The sequence below is a fragment of the Sceloporus undulatus genome, chromosome 2 (assembly GCF_019175285.1).
Source record: "Sceloporus undulatus isolate JIND9_A2432 ecotype Alabama chromosome 2, SceUnd_v1.1, whole genome shotgun sequence".
NCBI classification, from domain to species: Eukaryota; Metazoa; Chordata; class Lepidosauria; order Squamata; family Phrynosomatidae; genus Sceloporus; species Sceloporus undulatus.
In genome coordinates, this window is record NC_056523.1 from 225,531,232 (window position 1) to 225,554,180 (window position 22,949).

General features: G+C 43.6%; 1 protein-coding gene across 1 annotated transcript in view; it reads left to right on the forward strand.

Annotated features, from left to right (window-relative positions):
• The window catches only part of MAN1A2 (mannosidase alpha class 1A member 2), a 78,682-nt gene extending 64,446 nt beyond the window's left edge, over nucleotides 1-14,236 (forward strand). The window contains 2 exon segments of the mRNA XM_042447724.1: nucleotides 6,956-7,071; nucleotides 9,991-14,236. Coding sequence (XP_042303658.1) covers nucleotides 6,956-7,071; nucleotides 9,991-10,123 — 249 coding nt within the window. The 3' untranslated portion in view covers nucleotides 10,124-14,236.
• Nucleotides 14,237-22,949: the final 8,713 nt, after the last annotated feature.

A 22,949-nucleotide genomic window follows, 5' to 3' on the forward strand; every position in this document is an offset into this window, starting at 1 on the left:
CATGGGTGTGAATTTGCAGGACCTTAGCAGAGCAGTGAAGGACAGTCAGTCTTGAAGATGTCTCACCTATGGAGTCACCATGATTATTATTATTATTAACCTTTATTTATGAAGTGCTGTAAATTTACACAGCGCTGTACATGCAATCTTTTTAGTTAGACGGTTCCCTGCTCTCGGGCTTACAATCTAAAAAGACATGACACAGAAGGAGAAGGGAGTGGTGGAGGGAAAGGGTAAGAGGTCCAGCAGTTCCTCTCTACCTCCGAGGCCTGGACCAAGGCAGATGGACTGGAGGGAGGACTTGGCTTCAAAATGGAAGGTTAATCTTCATCCAAGGAAATTCTTCTTCGTCGTCTCTGCGAATCATACAAATGGGTTTCACTGCGCCTGCGCAGTGCTGTTCGGATACTTCTGGAATCACTGGGCAAAGTACACTTTGCAACATATAGAAACTTTTTGGCGGTAACCCCGCCCCCCTCCTATAAAGCCCCAGTTCCCGCTCTTTTCCCCAGTTCCATTTTTTCCGCCGCGTTTGGCTGCTGTTTGGAACTTCGCTCGTCTTAGCTCGTATTTGGATCACTGGTTTTTTTGACTTGTACTGTTTTTTGGACTTTGGCGTTTCTTCTTCCCCCGTGTACTGGACTCTTGGACTGTTGACCTAGATTTTGGATCTCGTTTTGGATCTGCCGACCTCGGTAGCGATGTCTCCTCCATTCAAGAAATGTGACATTTGCGGAGGAAAAGTGCCGGTGCAGGATCCCCACACCTCCTGCCTTTTCTGCCTTGGGAAAGACCATGATGTTAAGTCTTGTTCCTTCTGTAAATCGATGTCCTCCCAGGCCAGGAAGAACCGGGAATCGCGTCTCACATCGACGATAGCCCAGGGTAAGATCCGGGAAGGGGATCCTCGTCCGTCTTCGGCCCCTGTGGCTCCTGTGGCGGCGGCTCTTTCCGCCCGTGATGGCCCGGCAAGTGCTCCGCCGTCAACATCCGCTCGTTCTGGGGAGCCCACCCCCGATCCAAATGTGGCCCGTGGCTCTGATAAGCCCAGTGCCACCTCCAAACCCACCAAGCACCCTCACAAATCTGGGTCTGTGGGTACGGCCGCCGCTTCGACTTCGTCTCAGAGGCAGGAGACCCCTGCCAAGTCCTCGCGGCCAGCCTCGGAGCACAGGTCCCGTAAGGTGGCCCCGTCGGATCCGAAGGACAGCTCCTCGACGACGAAGTCAGCCTCTCATAAGGGAGATGCGCCCAGATCAGGTGGAAGGCTCACGGAGTCGCCTATCCCCTTCTTTCCTCCCGATGCACCGCGGGGCTCCGCGTCATCCAAGAAAAGAAAGGCATCGGATTCAGCATCGGAGGCTAAGGCTACCAAGAAGTCGAAGCACTCCAAAGAGCATCCCCACAAGAAGTCGGATGCATCTAAGGAGTCTGAGCGTCCTGTTCGCCCTCGTATCCGTACGGACTCCCCGGGACGGGACATCCTGACGGTTGCGTCCGACAATCCATCTCCCAGGGATGCTCAACAAGCTTCTTCGATCCCAGGGCCGTCGGCGACGACAACCGTTCCCTTTCTCCTCTCGAATGATGAGGATTCCCGGGATAGACTTTCGAGGTCTCCTTCTCGGGGTTTACCCTCAAGGTCTCCGTCCCCAGCACCCTGTTCTCCAGCGCGGGTTGAGCAGCCCCTGAGGTCTCCATCGCCAGCTGCCCTGTCTCCAGTGCGGGTTCCTGCCGATGATGGGCTGTTTTACGACTCCGAGGCAGATCAATTCTATGTAAAGGTGCCGAAGGACGTCGCGATGTCCAGAGTGTCCTCACGCGATCGCCCCCGTGATCGTCCCCGAGGGGTCTCGAGACGGGAGGAAGGTCATTTGGATCCTGTGCCCGCATCCAGAGTTGCCTTGCTCCAGCCAGCACCGCGACCAACTGACAGGCCTAGGCAGAACATCTTAGTGCCGGTCGAGTCCTCCGATTCCGAGGCGGATGCCTCGATCGGGTCACAGGAGCCTTCAGATGTTGAAGACCCCCCGCGCCAATCGCCGCAGGATCTGCACTACCCGGAGGCGGCCTCTCCATCAGATGACGTGCGTTCCTTCGCGGAACACGTTATCAAGATGTCCAGGGCTCTGGACATTGAACTGGTCTACCTGGATGCGGATGCAGCAGACCCAGTCGAACATCGGGTCCATGGCCGGGTTCCAACACCTCCGTGCGTGCCGTTTCTTCCATCATTGGAAACGATCCTCAAGCGTTCCTGGGACTCTCCTTCTTCACCCCTCGGGCCTCCGCGCAAGATCGAGTCGCTGTACAAGATTGCGGCTCCCAATGCACCGTGGCTCATATCTCATCCTCGCCAGAACTCGGCTATAGTGGAGGGTGCTCAGCAGACTTCCACCCTGAGGCAGACGACCTCCCCGGTGGATAAAGAAGCCAGGAAGATAGACGCCCTGGCCAAGAAGGCGTATGCGGCAGCGGCTTTGGCAGCGAAGGCCACTAGTTACACGGCTTGCATGGGAGCATACGTCCAGACCTTGATGGAAGGCATCTCCCCGATAGTTCCAGACGTTCCGGACAAGGTACAGCGGACCTTGACCGAGATCAGGGATGAGACCCATTCTATCGGGAGCTGGCTGATCACTGCGGCCAGAAACGTCACTGAATGCGTTGGAAGAGCCATGTCGGCTTCTATCGCATTGAGAATACATGCCTGGCTCCGTGGCTCCGACCTCAATCAGAGCGTGAGGTCTACGATCGAGGACATGCCCATTGACGGCTCCGGCTTGTTCCATGCCGACACCGACGAAAGGCTCAACAAAAAGTTCCGAATGAAGGCGGCCGCTCGGAAGCATGGCATGTCCACACCGGGCCCCTCTTCCTTCCGCAAGCGTCTTCGCCCTTGGCAGCATCACCAAGGTCAGTTCCAGAGGTCTCCTTACCAGGAACACCAGTTCCATCAACAGGGGTCACAGGGACAGGGCTACCCCCCCCCCAGCAGTCCTCTTCCTGGGGCCGTCGCAACCAGTCTCGGTACCGTAAGAACTGCCGACAGGAGCCCGACCAGGGGAAGAAAAGGGCATGAAGATCCACAGCGCACTTCGCCTCTTCTAAATTGTTTTTCCTCAACATTTTAAGGCCATTTACCACCACATGGGCTTCTATTTCCTCCGACTCCTGGGTCTTAAACATCGTCCGAAGGGGCTATACCCTCGAGTTCGAAGAGCTCCCGCCCACCGGAGCTTTTATTTCTACTGCCCCCTCAGGCACCCTTCTCGACGAAGTGCGTTCCCTCCTTCAAAAAGGGGCCATCTCACCGTTGTCTCCGGATTTATGGCCCAAAGCCTTTTACTCCAGATATTTTATGGTTCCAAAACCAGATGGAGGAACCAGACCCATACTGGATCTAAGAGAACTGAACTCGTTCTTAAGGTATAGACGTTTTCGCATGGTAACGCTGGCTTCCATTTTGCCTTTGCTCCAGCAGGACCTCTGATTCGCGACGGTGGACCTAAAGGACGCTTATTTCCATGTTGGGATAAGGGAGTCCCACCGCAGGTTCCTCGCCTTCGCCATCGGCTCCGTCGCCTACCACTACAATGTGCTCCCATTCGGCTTGGCCACAGCTCCTCGAGTGTTCACGAAGTGCATGGCCCCAGTAATAGCCTACCTCCATCAGAGGGGATTCAACGTTTTTCCTTACCTGGACGACTGGCTACTGACAGAACGCAATTCACTTTACCCTACACCTCTTGCCAGAATTGGGCCTTGTAGTGAACCTGGAGAAGTCCCACTTGACCCCCTCCAAGCAGGTCCGCTTCATCGGCTCCATTCTCAACTCCGAAGAGTCTATGGCCTATCTTCCTCAAGACCGCTTCCAGGCCCTGTCAACCGCAGTGCGCGCCGTCTACTCGCGCAGGAGACTCAAGGCCAGGGACATCCAGGTCGCCTTGGGGCACATGGCCTCCACTACATTCGTCACCCCATGGGCACGACTGCGGCTCAGGCCTCTTCAGTCATGGTTCCTCTCCGTTTTCAACCCATTGACAGACTCACCGAACAGGTGGCTCACCGTACCGAGGTCCATGACCGCCTCCCTCCAATGGTGGCTAGACTCCCAAAACGTGTGCATAGGTATGCTCTTCATCCAGCCTCAACCACAGATGACCCTGACGACAGATGCGTCGATGGAAGGCTGGGGTGCACACCTTCTGGACTTGTGCGTGAGAGAAAAGTGGTCGCAACAGGAACGTGCTCTCCACATCAACGCACTGGAAATGCTGGCTGTCGAGAAGGCGCTGAAGGCGTTCGAGTCCACCGTGACAGGCAAGGTGATTCTGCTCAGGACCGACAATACAACGGTGATGTACTGTGTCAACAAACAGGGAGGCACCAAATCCAGAACTCTCCTGGACATCACGTTGAGGATCTGGGACTGGTGCATCCACAAACACATCCTTCTCCAGGCGATTCAGCTGCCAGGAGACGAGAACACCTTAGCAGATCAACTCAGCAGGACATCAACTTGCCACGAATGGAGGCTTCATCCAGAAACAGTCGGCGACCTGTTTTGTCGGTGGGGAGTTCCCCAAGTCGACCCGTTTGCAACAGCCTCCAACAGCCATTGTCCCCAGTTCTGTTCTCGGGTGCGACACGAGAGTCCTCTCGGAGATGCATTCGCCTTCGATTGGTCCCGGGAAATGATCTACGCTTTTTCCCCGTTTCCGCTGCTGACCAGGGTGGTGTCCAAGATGTCGAGAGAGGGAGTCGACGCGATCCTCATCACCCCGTGGTGGCCGAGACAGCCGTGGTTTCCGCTGCTTCTGCGCCTTTCCAACAGCGAGTTTCTCCGACTGGAGCCGAGGCCGGACCTTCTCACCCTCCAAGAGGGGAAAGTCCGGCATCCCGACATTGACTCGTTGCCGATGGTGGCTTGGAGGCTCTGACGCTGACGGCACTGCCTCCGTCGGTGCAGGAGGTAATCCGTGCTGCGCATAGGCCTGCAACCCAGAGATCCTATGCTTCCAAATGGAAGAGATTCCTTTCGTTCCTTGCTGAAAGGAATCTGTCGCCAGAGGGCATCACTGTGCCAGTGGCGCTTGATTTTTTGATGTCATTGATGGATGCGGGGCTGTGTCTCGCATCCATCAAATGTTATCTGTCTGCTATTTGTTCTCATTTTCAGTATGATGGTTTGCCTTCCTTTTTCAGGGACCCTCTGGTGAAAAACTTTTTAAAAGGGTGCAATAACCTCTACCCCCAGGTTTCTCTCCCTGCCCCGGCTTGGAGCTTGGAGGTTGTGTTGGCTGCCCTCCAATCCAAGCCCTTTGAGCCCTTGGCCACAACGGACTTAAGACTTTTAACTTGGAAGACAGTCTTCCTGGTGGCCATCACATCAGCTTGCAGGGCAGGAGAACTTTGTGCCCTGCGCAGGGATGAACCTTTCCTCCGGTTCCACAAGGACAAGGTGGTACTCCGGACTGACATCACCTTCCTCCCTAAGGTGGTCTCCCTTTTTCACATGTGTCAGGACATTGTGTTGCCGACCCTGGCTTCGAACCCATCGACTATGGAGGAACGCAGCCTCCATATGCTGGACGTTAGGAGAGCCTTGGCTTTCTATTTGGACAGGACTATGGGTTCGAGCTGTTCCGAAAGACTTTTCCAGTGTTATTCAGAACCAAGAAAGGGTTTGCCGGTGTCGCCCCAGAGACTCTCGAAATGGGTGGCCAATACCATCCGCCTTTGTTATGAACTGTCGGGGAAACCGATACCGGTCAGGGTCCGCTCGCATGCGACCAGGGCGGTTGCAGCATCCTCTGCCTTTCTGGCTGGCATTCCGTTAGCTGATGTTTGCAAGGCTGCTGTTTGGTCCCAGCCATTGACGTTTATAAAACATTATAGACTGGACACCAGGGCCATTCGGGACGCAGCCTTTGGGAGGGCTGTCTTGGTTTCTGGCTTGCATTAACAGTTTGTTATTGTGTGTATTACACATTTATGTAAAGGGTGCCTTTGAATTGGTTTATAATGTGCTCACTTGTGTTCACTTCCAGGGAGATGGGTCTTGCATGACCTTACATTTCTTCCTCAGGTTCTGCAGAGTTATTATTCACTGCAACTGTGGGTTATGCTTGCACAATGCCAATGGGTATGGTCGTGCGTGACCTTACATGCCCTTCTTATACCTTGCATGTTATGTCTACATTTGATCTGTTGTGCAAAAAACAGGACTGACTCTTTTATGGTTCACAGTTTATTGTTGTAATAAATTTACCTTGGTTTACCATAGCTTGGGTTTCAGGACACTCCCTCCGCCGTATACCTAAGCTTGTCAGTCTAAACCCATTTGTATGATTCGCATTGTTCCGGGTCCTGTTCTCTGGAGCAGCAGAAAACAAGCTTGTTCCCTCCTCAATATGACATCCTTTCAAATATTTAAACATATGCTTTGGAGATTCTCCATAATGTAAAAGATTTCCAAGATTCTAAATCATGCAAGTGGCCTCCACAGAAGACTCCCTGTTACAGTACAAGGAGGGTTATGAGGACGCTGTGGAGCAAAAATACAGCATTTTTCAATACTTCTTTGGCTGCATCCACACTGCAGAAATAACCCAGTGTGGTGGAATTCTGGGAACTGTAGTTTTGTGAGACATTTAGCTTTCTTTCTCAGAGAGCTCTCGTACCACAATAAACTACAATTCCCAGGATTTCATAGCATTGGGCCATGGCAGTTAAAGTGGTGTCTGACTGGATTATTTCTGCAGTGCGAATGCAGCCTTTGAAAAGAAAACATTCTTTCAGTATACAATCCCCAAATTGTTAACCTTTTTCCCCACATAAATGCACATGTTGGGTCTTTTGTTTTTCCTGCTGCCTCCTTCAGTTTGTGATTATACTTAATGTGAAAATATCCTTGGTAGAGCATTCATCATTTTTTTCTGTTCTTACATAGGCCATTGACAAGTATTGTCGAGTGAGTGGTGGATTTTCAGGGGTCAAAGACGTCTACTCCTCTGCACCTACTTTTGATGATGTACAGCAAAGCTTTTTTCTTGCTGAGACGTTAAAGTAAGTAAATTGTTCTTCCTGGTATTTTTTAGATTGTAAGCCTGAGGGCAGGGAAATGTTTAATTAACAAATGTTAAGCCGCTCTGTAAACCTTGGCTGAAGAGCGGGGTATAAATAATAATAATAATAATAATAATTATTATTATTATTATTATTATTATTATTATTATATTTGGGCAGGATTTGACCAGTGATGATCGTAAAATGATACCTGGTGCTTATAGCAGGGGTGGTCAACTGTGAAAGGTTAGAGGGCTACTACATAACACACACCCCTCCCTGGAGCCCTTGAAGGGTCACATCGCTTTACTGCACTTGCTTTGACAATTTTTTATTTCTTTGCTTCAAAATGCTTTTTGGGGAACTGGGGGGCATTTTCACCAGGCTTTTTCCCTGGCGCTTCATGTTTAAAAAAAAAACAACTGTCCTGTGCCTAAACTCTCCTGTCTTATAGGATGGGGACTTACTTGTCATTGTTGCCACCATTTTATTTAAATGTTGTAAACAACTCCTGAATTGATTTCAGTGAATGGTGGCATAAAATGTTTTCAATAACAATCAAATATAAGATAAAAAATGAGGAAATGTAACATTTTGAGTTAACAAAAATGATATTGATGTAGAGGGTAGATCATAGTGAAATGCTCACCAGTCCAAACTGCTCACCAGTCCAAACTGACAAAAAGGCAACACCTTAAAAGCAAGCTTTCAAATTTTGTTACAAATTCCTGTTACATATTTAATACTTTTTGATGGGATTGCTGTCAGAGAAAGGTGGACATCCGGTTGGAGTAGAGGAGAGGAGACCTATTCAGTCACTTATTGAGTGCTGAGTTAGTGTGTAGCAAAATCTAATGGTTTTAATGTGTTTCTCTGGTCAGGATTAAAATACGATTTACCATATATACTCAGCTATAAGTCGACCTCATATATAAGTCGAGGGCAGGTTTTGGCCATGACCTGTGTATAAGTCAAGGGTAAAACTTGGAGGCTCCTTCAGTCTCTCTCTCTCTCTCTCTCTCTCTGTGTGTGTGTGTGTGTGTGTGTGTGTGCGTGCAGCAAGAGAGACTCTAATTGAGTCTTTTTGCTTCAGCATTTCAGCTTTCATTTTATCCTTCCTTCCCCAGACAGTGGCTGGGAGAGGGACTCTTTTAAACAGTTTGTTTAAAATCAATCAGTCACCCAGGACTCTCTCTGCTTGGTGCAAGAGAAAAATAAGCTACTCTGTTAACTGCATGGGGATATCTGAAAAAGCTGCTATCACATTACCATACTGACCAGTACATAAGTCAATTTGTGATTTTGGGGTCAATTTTTGGCCATAAATTTCTCAACTTACAGACAAATATATACAGTAGTTTTACTTGTGTTTGTATGCTGCTAAGAAAACCATAGCTGGATACTTAATACTACCAGTTTATATTAGTTTTTACAAGTTTTTTCCCTTCCTTTCCTCATGGTCTTGGAGATGGACCACAGGCAATAATTTTATAAAGAAACTGTTGAAGCTATTAATGCCATGTCTCTTCATTTGTTCAACTGATGTCAAAAACAAGTCTTGCTATCATTTACATTTCTGTTTGATATGGTATTCTATGACACTGAAGTAAACATATTGGGTTTCTGAAAAGGAAAGATTAATTTTATGAGTGTACAGAGACCTTCAGGCTGTTGCATTTTTCAACCAGGGCTCCAGAATGTCACCTCACTATAGCCGAAATGGATTTTTTTCTCATGCTGAGGTCATAACACTTCACTCCTGAAAATGCACTTCATGTGAGCACCTGAGTTATTGAAATGTTCACTGAAATAAACAGGACACATCAGATAAAAATTTATTTTTATTGTACAAAAGCTATATTTTGAGTCCAAAATTATGGAAAAAATAACCTGGTAATTTTTTTTAAAGAAAATGTTCAATTAAAGAGAATCTAAAGGAGTCAGGAGGTGTCTTGTTAATCTCTTGCTGCAAAAGCAACAGACTTCTATGGCACCATGAAAGCATAACACATTTTATTAGCATGAGTACTTATGAACTCCAGCCTTCAAATGTTTCATCTAATGAAGTGACTTGGAGCCACACAGACTTGGGCCACAACATAGGTGCTGCAAGAATTTCTGTTTAAAACGTTTCCTCAGATAATTTAGAAGCAGAGCTAGAACTACAATTTTAGACCAATTGTTCCTTCAAGTCATTTCCGATTTATGGGCTACATCTGCACTGCAGAAAAAATCCAATTTGACACCACTTTAAATGTCACGGAATCCTGAGATTTGTAGGTTTGTGAGACATTTAGCTTTCTCTGTCAGAGAGCTCTGGTGCCACAACAAACTACAACTCCCATAATGCCATAGCACCTAAAGCAGTGTCAAACTGGATTATTTCTGCAGTGCATGTGCAGCCATGGTGAACCTAATCCGAACCTGCCATTTTTTAAGAGGAGCTTTGCCTTAGCCTTCCTCTGAAGCTAAGAGAGAGTGTATCTTAACCAGTGTCACCGAGTGGGGTTCCATGGTTTATTGGGGATTTGAACCCTGGTCTCCCAGTATCTTAGTCCAACATTTTAACTAAGTCATCACACTGGCTCTTTAGAGCAAGCACTGGTGGATATCTTTGCTGGAATGTGTTCAAGTAGGAGCATTATCTTAGAAGCATTCCTTACTAAGAGAAATGCTATAATGTCCATTATGACATATGCCGCTTCATCAAAATTTATCATTTCCCCTTGAGAAGTGTTAATGATCATATGCAAATTTATGTAGATATAATTGATAAATTGTTCGGCTACAATGAACTGTTACACCTGTTTTAAAACCTGTTGCCCATGGTTAATCTGAGGTGACCTTGTAGAATTCAAACATGGTGACAAAACATTTTGCTGCACACTCAAACATTGTTCCCTCTGTCTGATTTTGCAGGTATTTGTATTTGCTGTTCTCCAGTGACGACCTTCTACCTTTAGATCACTGGGTTTTTAATACAGAAGCTCACCCGCTGCCTGTTTTACATCTAGCCAACACAACACTTTCAGGAAATCATGTGTATCGATAGAAACTATTCCAGGACAAAGACAAAACATTTTGTTTTAGCCGTGTTTTGTTTACATGAACCACTTAAGGCTTGAGAGAAGACTGGCGCCTCTTTAATTAATGAAGACCTTTGAATCAAGGAAGGATCAAAACTGCACTCTTAAGCATGTAGATAAATTCAAAAATTCCATTTTATACGTGACCAAAACAATCTAGTGCAGTTTGTGTCATAAAAGACCATATATATTTGCAACTGAGGTGGTGGAGCATGGTTCAAAGGCCAAGGGAACACGCTTCCTGTCCAGTGACAGAAATCAGCTGCAACTGCTACAACTGGTCTTTGTAGTGAGCTGTCTCCTGCCCAAATTATGTGGATTCCTGGTACTTTGTCATTTGCTTTTTCTTTCAGTGATGGCATGAGCAGAACAGGGACAAGCAACAGAAGCGCACCCAGATTTGAAGCTCCTTTACTTCTGTTTTGAATTTTCTACTTTTCATCAGTCTGATCAGACTGGCAGCCATTCCCAGTGCCTCTTGAGATCCTTGCCTATTATTATTATTATTATTGTGATTGTGATTATTATTACTACTACTATTGCTACTAGTGGTGGTGGTGATGATGATGATGATGGTCAGTCATTTGTTCTTGTTTGTCAGTAAGTGGGATGTGGAAAGGAACTACCAACTTCTCACAATCTGTCATTTTAGAATTTAGAAAGCTTTATTGTCATGAAAAAAGTTGCCCATCCTGTTACTTGGTGGAGATACTTGTCAGCTTAGTTGCAGTAAGCTGTGAAGCTTGGAGTTCTTTTTTTTCCCCCTTTTCCCCTTTTTCTTCCTTCCCTCCTCTTCCTCCTTCTTCTTTATTTCTGATCTGGTATTCAAAAACAGAATAGATATTCAATTACAATCTGAAGTTCTCCGAGTAAGGTGTTAGTTGAGTATAAATGGTGCTTCTTTTGCATTTTTGCAAAACCTCTTGTCAGAGGAGGAATATGTCTATGCTCACATAGACAGTAGAAATTCTACCAGTTTTATCTCTTAAATAATGGGAATCATAACATCTATTGGCCTCAGTGATAGTAGAGAACAGATGGATAGGAATGTGTAAGTGAAGTCTACTTTGCAATACATTATTTTCCTTGGTAGATGCCACCAGTAACAATTAAGGTAAGAAACTGCTCTTCAGTTCTAAAAATGGACCTGTCAGCCCCCAACACTGCTCTCCTCCACTCAAGGGAGTCTGTGGACATCTTTTTTTAAGGATATTTAAAAGCTTTGTGTGAATGTTGTTCATGTATATCGGAATCTCATTTCCTGGTGAATAGCCTTTATTTTTTATTGGTTTGCATTGCTTATAAACATGATGGTAAAGTCCAAATGCTGGTTAGACATAACCTTTGTTGACCAAGTTGCTCTGCATTAGGACTTTATAATGCCTCGAGGACATAACAGATTTACAAGTTGGAATATTGTTTAACCAACATATTGTCATAAAAGATATATGAAGTCCCTATGGTACAGAACACTGCATCCAGTTTGTGTTGTCACACTGTGTACAGCTGGACGTCTGGGAATATGTGTGGCAAGGATGATGCTACATTCTAATGTGAAATTCAGTCCCTTATGCACGTTCTTGCCCACATAGTTACAGAGATAATGCCTTAAAACATGCTGTGAGTTTTAATGGAATATTTATAGTAATATGGTAAAAGTCCAGGTATCAGGAAGTTGAGTTGTCCTCACTTTCTTAGCACATGTCCCATTATCCAGCCTATATTTTACTGTCCCTGCAAACTGTGTTTTCACATTTCTGTGTCTTACATTTTCAATCATGTTTTCCTTCCCATTTCCCCCCAATAAAATCACTGAATTCTGCATGAAAAAGCAAGTAACACATCCAGGTTAATAGCATGTGCAGTTTTGTTAATGGAGCCCAGCTGTAGTATTTTGGACATTCTAACTTAGAATTTGAGAATCATTGCATCTAGTACAGAATTGAAAGCTAGAAATGTATTTCCATAACCTCCTAATACTGCTTTTATTGATTTTAATTTGAACAGAGCTCTCATTGAAACCAGTTGGAAAACTTTGGCGCATAATGTCGAAACTACTTACTTTGCTGAATCTTAAGGGGCCGTTATACTGTTTCTAAACCAAAATAGAATGAAATGGGATTTGGGATTAAGCTAAAAAAGTTTTCATCCACCTGCTGTAGATGGAAATATTTTATAGAACATATAGTGTTGGATTTTTGCACTTTAAAAGTACCATATGACTGCAAACTAATAACTCTTTTCCATTCTAGAACAAAACATACAACAGTGTCATAGTTAGGCCTACTTACAGGGCTTACCTGATCTTGTTTGCAGAGTAGCATCAATGTGTTAGCAATCTACTTTTACTTTGAGACTGTTTATCATTAATGTCCTCTTTGCCACAGTTATGAATTTCCTTCTTTCTCACACTTTCCCTTACCGGTTGTACCAGTGTGTATTGTTCATACTGATTAGGCAGAAGGGAAATCAGGTTAAGGCTATATTAAGAGATATGTGGAGGTGTTCTGTTAGATCTAAAAGGCTTTCCAGTTCCTTATTAACAAAATAAGGAAGTGATTATGCCTCCTTTTATTTGGCTGTTGAAACTACGAAATCTTGGGAAAAAATAGGAGTAGATTTTCAGATTTAAACGCTGAGCTCAGATCTGGTATTGAAAACAAATTGCTGGCCTAAACCATGAGCCCAAACCCTAATTCCTCCCTAACTATGTGTATGTCCATGCTCCGGCCACTATTTTATTTCAGGTTTTCTAGAAAAAGATCCCACAAACCTGGTCTGTCCAGCTGTGAAATAAAAGATGTGCAAAGAAAGAATGTAGATGTGATAGCAAGATGTACACAGTTGATTCAACTAATTAAATCACTGTGCAAAAGGGAATCCTGGAGATAGTACTTACTGCATGGTGCATTATCTGTAGAGAACGAGGAGAGAAAAAGAAATGGAAAACTACAGTAATCTACACATACCAAAAAAAACCCCCAAAACCCTCCAGGTTAAACCATCAGACTAGAATACAAGACAGACCCAGCAAAGAGGAAACGAGACATCTTCAAGGTAACTTCATTGACATGTGCTGAAATCCACATCATCTCAAGACCCTCCGCAAACCTTTAAAAGCCACTGCTGCTACTTGCTGCTGCCTCCGTTATGTGGCAGGAAAAAGAAAAAGGGGGCTTGCAACCCCTTTCTGTCTCTCGCCTTACTTTCTCCAGGACAGTGCCCAAAGTGTGTGTTGGATCTCGAAAGGCAGAGTAAATGAATTTCAGCAGAAGTAATGAAGAGGAGGTTGGTCTACTCATGGAGGGATCCTACTCACCCAAGACTACCTCCCCAAGGCTGATGGCTGAAACCGTTATCTGCTTGACTTCAGTCAGAGGATACATTTCCGCACTGTAAGCAGTAGCAGGTGCCCAAAGTCCAAATACTGGGATGGGCCAGGGGTTGCAATAGTCAGAATTAAAATTAGAATTTTTATTTAATGTTTTAGTGGGAAGAGAATATGAAGCAAAGAGGTGCAATTTTCAGCAATGTCTCCATGTGGGCACAATTCTACCATAAAATGGTTGTACACAGAATAAATTGCTTTCCCTCCTGAAATTGGAACTCGAAAGGGTTTGAAGAAAATGTATAGTGTGCTTGCTATAGGGGTGAACCCATTGCTGCGATTTATAATTCTATAAATAGAAGTTGAGAGTCCAAAATAATTACTGCGACAATTACTAGTCCCTCCAGTTAATTGTGATTTGTAGGGCTATTTTCCTGGAAACCAGAAGCTGAATGAAATTGCCATGATTGCTTTCCTAGCATCTTGAAGACTAATTGTCTAATTAGTATTTAATTGCCTAAAACAAGTACTTTTGTTCAGTTTTAAAGGAACAGTTTAAAATTAGATTTTCCACTCCTTTCATAATTGCTAGTAATTTGGGTATGTCCCTTGTTATTTTGCTCCTGTGCGCTTTTGCATCTAGAAGACTAAGGGGAAGAACTGCAATCTCTCCAAATTACAGTGTTTCATATTTTCTCTTAAACATTATCCCACCCCTTAAAAAAACAGCCCACAAGATCTTGTTTCAGTTGTACAGGGACTTGTTAACGCTGGGGTTTGCCCGTTCCAAGCTCCCCCGGTTATTATAACAAATCCGTGTTATGTATGCTCAAGTCCCATTAAGTATAATGACATAGCAACATAGTGTCCCCTCATAACAAAATGGCACATCAAGGTAAATTATACTTTTTGGAACATTTCAAAACTGTGTATTGCTTAAATCCGTGTGTATAAAACTCCGTGTTAAGACGGGCCGACTGTATACGAGAGGTTGGCCTTCTGAACTATTGTTGCCTAACTTTCAAATCATTCCATGAACATGGCGAGCATGAAGGTCGATGTGGGTTTCCATGGCCGAGCAGGGGTTCAAACCCTGGTTTCCAGAGTCAATAGTCTCTATGTCAGTAACCGCTATGCCACCTGCTCAGTGGTAAAATATAAACCGCCAGAAATAGCCCATATTCCCTGTATGCATCCAAGTTTGCTTTCCCATGAGCACATTTAAAAATGAGAAAACTGCTGCTCGCATTCTTCTCTTTCATAAGTCCCATTCATGGGGTTACTGCCACAAAAGGTCTGATTTTGAATCCTAATCCATTCCAGTACAAAAATGATTGAGATTTCACTACTTTGATGTAATGCTACTTCTCCCTTCTTTATTCAAACAAATGGGAAAGATTTGCTTATTTGAGTTAGTGTGCTGTAGAGCCAGCGTGGGGTAGTGTTTCAGTGCTGGGCTGTGATTCTGGAGATCAAGGTTCAGTCTCCCACTTGGCCATGGAAACCATGGCTGTGGAGTAATCTTGGATGGGTCACACACTCTCAGCCCTAGAAAGCCCCACATTGTAAGTCAGAAACAACTTCAAGGGACACAGCAGGATGGCAGGGGCTTGGACAAGATGGTCTTTGTGGTCTCTGGTTCTATGAACAACAAAAAGTCCGGCACTTAACTGTTTTTTTTTAGTTGTAACGCAACACCTGCTGTATGTTATTCTATTAAATGGTCTGTTTTCCCTCCTGAACATGGCTGTGAAGAAATATGGCTCAAGGAAATTAGACAAATTCATAGAGAGTAAGGCAATGGTCTCATTTCATCCCATAAATTGTTATGACAATTTTTTTGTTTTTATTGTTTTACTAAGATCTGTTACAACAGGCTGAGTGGGGTCCCCATATATTATGAAAGATGCTTGAAAAACATGTCCAACAATGTATTAAACCAGCTGTTACCATCTAGTTGCAACAAGTATAGGCCTGTTACAGACTGCCAAAATAAAGCTGCTTTGGGTCTCTTTGGAGGTATGCTATTTAAATGAGTCTGGAGGTCGCTCCAAAGCCACACTTCATTCCTAAGCACTGGAGGGCAGCTTTGGTGCAGCTTCCGGATTCTTAGGATGCATGCATCATTTAAAAAGCATACCTCCAAAGAGACCTGAAGCAGCTTTATTTTGGCAGTCTGTAACAGGCCATAGATTACTAGGTTGAGCCACTGTTTTTGAAAGGTAAAGGTTCTAGCAAGATACATCTATGGCTGTGGTCTTTTATGCTTGGCAAAAGACACAAACAACACCATTTTCTAAAAATTGTGCTTTTTAAGGAGTACTGAACTTGCAGTTTCTGCAAATGCTGGCTGAATTCTTAGGGTGCATCTGCACTGCATAAACCACTTGGGTTGACCTCGCTTTAACTGCCATGGTTCAGTGCTATGGAATTCTGGTGCCACAACAAACTACCATTTCCATTATTCCATAGCATTCGGCCATGGCAGTTAAAGTGGTGTCAAACTGGATTATTTCTGCTGTGCAGATGCAGCCCTTGGCATGTCTACTCTGAAATGAGCTCCAGTTTGCTCAATAAGACCTTGCTCCCAAGTGGAACTGCGGCCCAAGATAATATTTCTGTCAATGTGAAATTCACCAGATCACCTGATCTATTTTTAAAAAGTGTAGAAGCTACTTAAAAAAAATAAATCCAAATCCTTTTAAAATTGCCTGTTTGCTATCCAGGAGAGTGAGTTGTTATTGCAGATTTATGTGCTTTAATGGTGCTTCTCCTACTTGTATATTTGCTTGGTTAGAATGATTGGTACATTCTCTGCCCCTAGTAAATGTCCTGTATGTTCGAAAGCTTTTAAACATAATTTAAAAGCAAAAAACCAAGAACTATATCAGCAAGAATTTTTTTTCAAGTTCTGTGTTTGAACTATTCCCATATATACCTGTTGTATATGTGCACATCAGATTACTTGTTTAACTCAAGTTACTTTTCTCACAATAAAAAAAAAACAACTGGGAGGTAATACAGAACATTTTAAAAAAGCATCTTTCAACCATCATTTTTAAAAACATTTTTAACCCACGTTGAATTGCCATAACGGATTATGAAGAGGGAGCTTGACTTGTTTTCACAGCTGATGTGTCAAGTTCTTAGTGGTGCAGTTGCTGACAGACACTACTTTAAAGATAGCCCTGTTTGATTTACAGTGCAATCCTAAGCATGTCTATCCAGAAGTAATTCTCACTGAGGTCAGTGGGATTTACTCCCAGATAGGTAGTTATAGGATTGCAGCCTTACTGAATCTAAACAGTGTTATTCACATTGGATGTTGATCTGTCATTCTGTCTCTACTTACTTTCTAAAGTTTATATATATATATATAAATATATTATCTTTTTTTTCCTGAAATATTAAAAGGGCAAAAGTCAGCCTTGTGAACTGAGAGCTTCTGGCTCCCTCTGAGCTGGTGTTCTGCGTATGTACTTTTTAAAGGTTTAAAAAAATATTGTACATAAAAAATAAAGAATGTATTTAAAAGAAAGTTCTTGCTGTGGCTTTCGTTTTGCAGAGCGGCCAAGAAAAACATCCATACAAGGAGACAAACATCATCATTTCAGTATTCCCAACCTTTGGTCCTCCAGATGATTTGGACTTCATCTCCCATAATTCATGATAGTTGGCCAAGTTGGGTGGGGTTTCTGGGAGCTAGCTGAAGCCTAAAACAAAGGGAGGACAAAGGTTGAGAACTGTTTTTGTCTGTGTCTCTTGCTCCCTGGGACATATAATCATACTAGGCATAGTATTCATAAGATGTACTCTTTGCAAAGAACTTCCAAAGTTCCCTTCAGTCAGATCTGTCTTCCTTTTGCTTGCCCAAAGTGAGTCCCTACCTCTTGGAATGGCTTCCTCTGGTTTTTGACATCGATAGCTCTTTGTTATATATATAACTGTTAAAACATTTGGAATTTTGTTATATACTTTATCTCCCAATATGCAGCTAGTTCTTAATATTGCAACTGTACAAGACTACTTCTGATGATAAATTTGTGCTTTCGTTTCAAGTTCCCCACCATCACTTTTCAGATGGTTAAAAACTAAGACTTACAGGCCGAGAGAACATATGCTTTCACTAACTGGAGACCTTAGTTACTTTTTAAAAAGAAATAGAAAATGTCTTGGTTGGGTTTCTTTTTAAAGTAGAAAAATGGTGTATAAATGTAAATAAATACTGTTTGTTATATTTCCAGTTATGCTTGCATTAAGATATGTACACACTAAACTCAACATGGCTTGCTTCCCAGTAGATATATGTGAGATTGCATTTCTAACTGTTTGTCTGTTGAAGCTTCAGTCTGGAGGGTGTTCGCTTTGGGTTCGAAAGAATGCAAAACCAAATTAGGATAATTCAAAATAGATCTGGAACATATTGGAATTGGAGGAGTCCTCCAAAGTGGTCTCAATCTGAATGTAAATACAAACATTGAACATTGATAAAAATTTGTTAGGGCTGAAAGGGAAACAGAAACACAGACTTCGTGTCTCCAAAGATCTACATATTGCTCCCCAAGAAACAAGGAGAGGAAGAGGAGGAAAGTTTGGCAGGTCTTAACTAACTCAGTGCTCCTTGGCAGCTTTCTCTCCCAACAGCAGGGACCTGCAAGCTTTCTATGCATATGTAAAATGAAACAACCAGGCCAGGTAAGCATCCAAAATCCATCCTGGGATGATTTTTTTCTTTCTTTCAACAGCCTCTGCTTTTCGTTTGGTGGTGAAATGAAAGGATGCTTTTTCAATATGCCAGTTGGTGAGACAGGCTAATCTGCTTTCCCCTTTTCATAGAACCATAGTGTTGGAAGTTGGGATGTGATAATAATTCATTGCAGTTCGCTAAATATACAGATTTTCTTTCCTCAAACCCTTTAAATTGCTCTTTATGAGTTGGGGAATATGCCACCAGCGCACTCAAGTGTGTAGATTTTCAAATGGTTCATTTGCAAATGAAGTAATGAGGTGGACATTTCAACTGGATATTCAGTGTTCTGGATGTTTTTATTGATTTATTGCTTAAGTTAAACAGTTAAACACCAGGGGTGCAATTGATTCACTTTCAATATATAAACTGACAAGATCTGTATGGTAAAGCTTGCACAGTTGCCCCTAATGGGGTTTACTTATGAGTAGAAAAACTAATTTAGGATTATAATAATTTAATTTGTTTTATTTATATACCGCTATTCCAGAGATCATAGCGGTGAACAGCAAAGAAGCTAATTTAGGATTATGGTGTCTGCAGGAGGAAAATGGTAATTAAAAATAAAAATAAAATTAAAGGAAGTTTGGTAAGTTTTATTCCAATGCAAACTGTGCTTACAAGCCTTCAACATTAATGAAGATGTTTGTGGGCCACTCCTTACCTCAGGAAATCATTTAACTTTTATCACAAGCCCAGGCTATCTCTCTTCCGCCCAGTTAATAGACACAAGGGGCTCTCAATGTCAAGAAAATATTTATACAGTCCCAATAAATACCTCCATTTGTTCCATTCTAATGCTGTTCTTAGCAATATTTAACTTGATTCAAATTGTAAGCCAGCTTGATTTCCCATTTTGGGGGAAAGCCAGGATATCAGTAAAGATAAGAACAACAATAGGGACACATATTTAAGAACAAATAATTGCTCAGGTGGATATGCAGTCTTGGCATTTGTTGGACAGTTGAAAGGAGAAGCCAAGTATAATCAGACATAAATTCTAGGCTTTAAGAAAGCCGGTTTCAGTAAACTTTGGGAAATGCTGGGGGTGATCCTCTGGCCAGGAATACTAAAAGAGAAGGGAATTCATGAGGGTGGGAGTTCAGTCTAATCCAATCGACAGAGGAACAGACCCCCATCGATAGCAGCTGCTGATCCAGGTAAATTTGGATGGGGGGGGGGTTGAGCTGGGAGGCATTGTGTGTGTTGTGTGCCTTTTGAAGTCATTTCTGAGGTCAACCTGTCATGGGCTTTTCCTGGCCAGATTTGTTCAGAGGAGGTTTGCAATTGTGGATGTACAGCTACGTAACAAGAGTGGTTATGCATTTGTAACTGCTGTTGGTTCTGGCACTGCCTTAGTCAATCAATCAATATTTATTTATTAGCCCATATGTTATCTCAAAGTACCGCAACACAAAATAGAAATAGAAAAATAGAAGGAAAGAAGATAAAGGGAAGAAAGGGAGAAGGTAGGAAGGAAGGAAGAGGGAGGGAGGAAGGAGGGAGCCAGGAACAGGAGGAAAGAAAGAGGGCGGGACCCCCACAACAAACTCCAACTCCCAGAATTCCATAGCCTTGAGCCAGAAAGAGTTAAAGAGGTGTCAAACCAGGTTAATTCTCCAGTGTAGATGCAGCCCAAGAGTTGCAGAGCACAGCAAACTTCTTCCCCCCCCCTTCCCTTTTGCAAACAGAGCCTGATAAAAATGCCAGGGTTGGGGCCTGCCGGCTGTGCACACACACCAGCAGTGCCACAGCAAGCAGCTCTCTCTCCCAGCTACTCACTCATAGGCTGGCAGCTGCTGCCTGCTCCACTGGCCTCATCCTCCAAACTCCGGCCACTCACTCTCTCTTTCTCTCTCTGGCCTCCTGGCTCCGTTGCTGCCCCTCTGGCATCCCCTACATGTTGTGCCCCTAGGCAGTGGCCTACCTGGCCTATATGGACGGGCCGGCCCTGATTATACCTCAGAGAGGGCTGTTACTAGTGTGGATGGTGAATGGTGGAGATGTATATATTGTTGTACACAGTGGAACTTCTATGAATAAAAGCCTCATCTGAGAGAGGTTTACAGTGTCTCTTTGCTCAGTGAGAAAGGGAGAGGTGTTTCTCCAGCTCACAAGCTGCTGACTACAGTCACGAAGGTGGAAGATCTGGTGCCAAATGTTGATGTGTTGCCCACGCGCTGCGCAACACCAAAAGCATTTTAACAAGTACACTACTGAATTGATTCGAATCATGCTGCATCATTCTCAGAAAAGGAGCCGCCTTCATTTTAAACTGAATGATGCATAAGATACAAGATGAGGAATTATATCATCATCAGAGTTTCTGGTGATGCCACTGCTTCAGCCCCAGGGATAACATGCCAGAAGCAATGATCACTGAATTGTGCCAAGATGGCTCAGCGAAAGGAACAAAGATCAATTTTATGTATTATCCACAAGATCAGCAACTTTAAAAGTAAGGTCTGAATTAGCAAGGCAATCTAGCTCGATCAAGAATCTGGACATTGCCATTTCCTCAGACTTGGTCAAATTGAAAAACTGTGCAAAAACTGCCTGTGTAACTGTGCAACTATGCCTCTGCAACTTGTGCAGAAGAAACTCCTAGTGGGTCAATTCCATGAACCCTACCTAGCATGACCAACCACTAAATTGCTTCTTTGCCAATCAGTTGTGGGTGGAATGCCAAAATGAGAATGTACATGCAAAGTAGAATAACAAAAAACCCAAGCTGTTGTTCACTGTTAAAGCATCTTAAAGTTTGTCTTTACCGTATTCTGAATAAATGAAAATGTTAATCTATCGCTCCCCCCCACACACACACACAGTTGTTTTGCTGCTATTTTTATCCTCGATCTTATGGTGACAATTGAAGGCAGAAGGTGAACATTTCCACTTCAGGTTGCAAAAGTTGGTTGACTTGGGATGTATGACCAACCACTGTTTGTCAAAATGACATCAAGTGAAAGTTCCAGAAATGGGTGACTTAATTCAATGTGCTGCTTCAGCGATCAGCAATTTGTTTAAAACAAACAAACTAACAACAGCTCCATGAACCTTGTTTTGTCCGTTCCCTCTGAGATAACCATGTCTGCCCTGAGCAGACGCTTCCCAGAGTCCTTCATGCCATTCCACCCATAGCAGCCTTGCTGTCAGATTTATTGCTGCTCAGATAAGATGTAAAAAATAACACTGTCTCAGTGTGTATGATATATTTCAAGGATGTTCTTTCAGAATCAGCAGCATTAGCAGCAGCATGTCACAATAACAGAAACTTTATTATGGTGGCCCCATTGGGTTTCTATGGGTCATGGGAGAGCATGTAAGGTTCTCTGAAAAATGCACAAATAATCTGGTGATTCAGTTTCATTTTATCTGTTTTCAAATGCCAAGGCCAGGAGTCTGAAAAGCCCACAGGAATTATTCTTCTATTCTTCTTCTATTCTTCTTCTGCAAGCAAATGGCAAAGAAAACAACAAGGTTTGGGAATGCATCAGTTCTTCCTCTCTCTCCCCAAATCCATATTCCTGTTTCGATAGATTAAGAAACAGGAGAGGAAATGCCCATCTGTCCAGAATGAGGGTGAAAAGTGCCAGAATTGGGGGTTTCTTTCCCCGTTGCCAGTGTGCCACAGAAGGCTGTGGCAGTGAAAGCTACTAGCCCAAATACAGAATACCCAGATGCAGAACCCTAAGACTGCCATCCCAACAGCAACCCTAGGATTGCCATCCATATATAGCTGTAGTCCCAGTTCCTGGAGCATGGCAAACAGAACTCTGCTAACAGGCAAGAACAACAGGGATGTTGTGTGTGGATGGTTGGTGGGGGAGTTTTGAGGGGGAGGCCGTAAGTTCTGGTTTAATGCCTACTTTACACTACTGAATACAGATAGTTTTATATCGTGTGTCCTCTTCTCATGTTATTATTATTATTTTGCTTATCTTATACTGGGTTTAGCCACCAGATGGCTACAACAGACCAGAATTTTAACTGTTGGATCTCACTATAATGTCAAGAGATCATACACATGGCTTTACTGCCTACCGTAACCTGGGTACTGTGTATTTCTTACCTACTGTAATCTGAGTGTTGTATACTTCTTACTATTAAATAATAACCAACTTTGTGTGTACAATGAATATTTAGAAGATAGAATTAGTAAAAAAAAAACTCTAGCAAAAATAGGGATACCTGCACATTATAAAACTATAAATGCTGTTACCCACTTTTCATATGCCAAGACTTTAGAATTAACAAGGGCTGAAGTAATATGACACACTAATGAAAATCTCTAGCTTCAGGGAAACATTGGACAAATGTTTGATGGGATGATTTGGCTCACACCTAGCCAGGTCATTCCCATTGTAAGCGGTATTTGTTGAGAACAAATCTCACCCAGTAGGAGTCACCACAATCAATTCAGGAGACATGTGGGCTTTACCCACAACTGTAAAAGAACCCATAACTGCTCCTTAAACACTTCAGTGTGTACTAATTGGGAAACCTCCCCTGGAATCTACTGGGCAGCTTTTAATTGGGATTGGATTGGACAGGTTAGGTTGGGATGTGCTACTTGGCCCAGGAGGTCCCAGGAGTCAGATGCACCAAGTGGTAGAATATGCAAATACAAATTTGATAAGCATGCCCCCAATTCTGTCACCCAAGTCATTGATGAAGATGTTGAATAGCACTAGGCCCAGGACAGAACCCTGTGGGT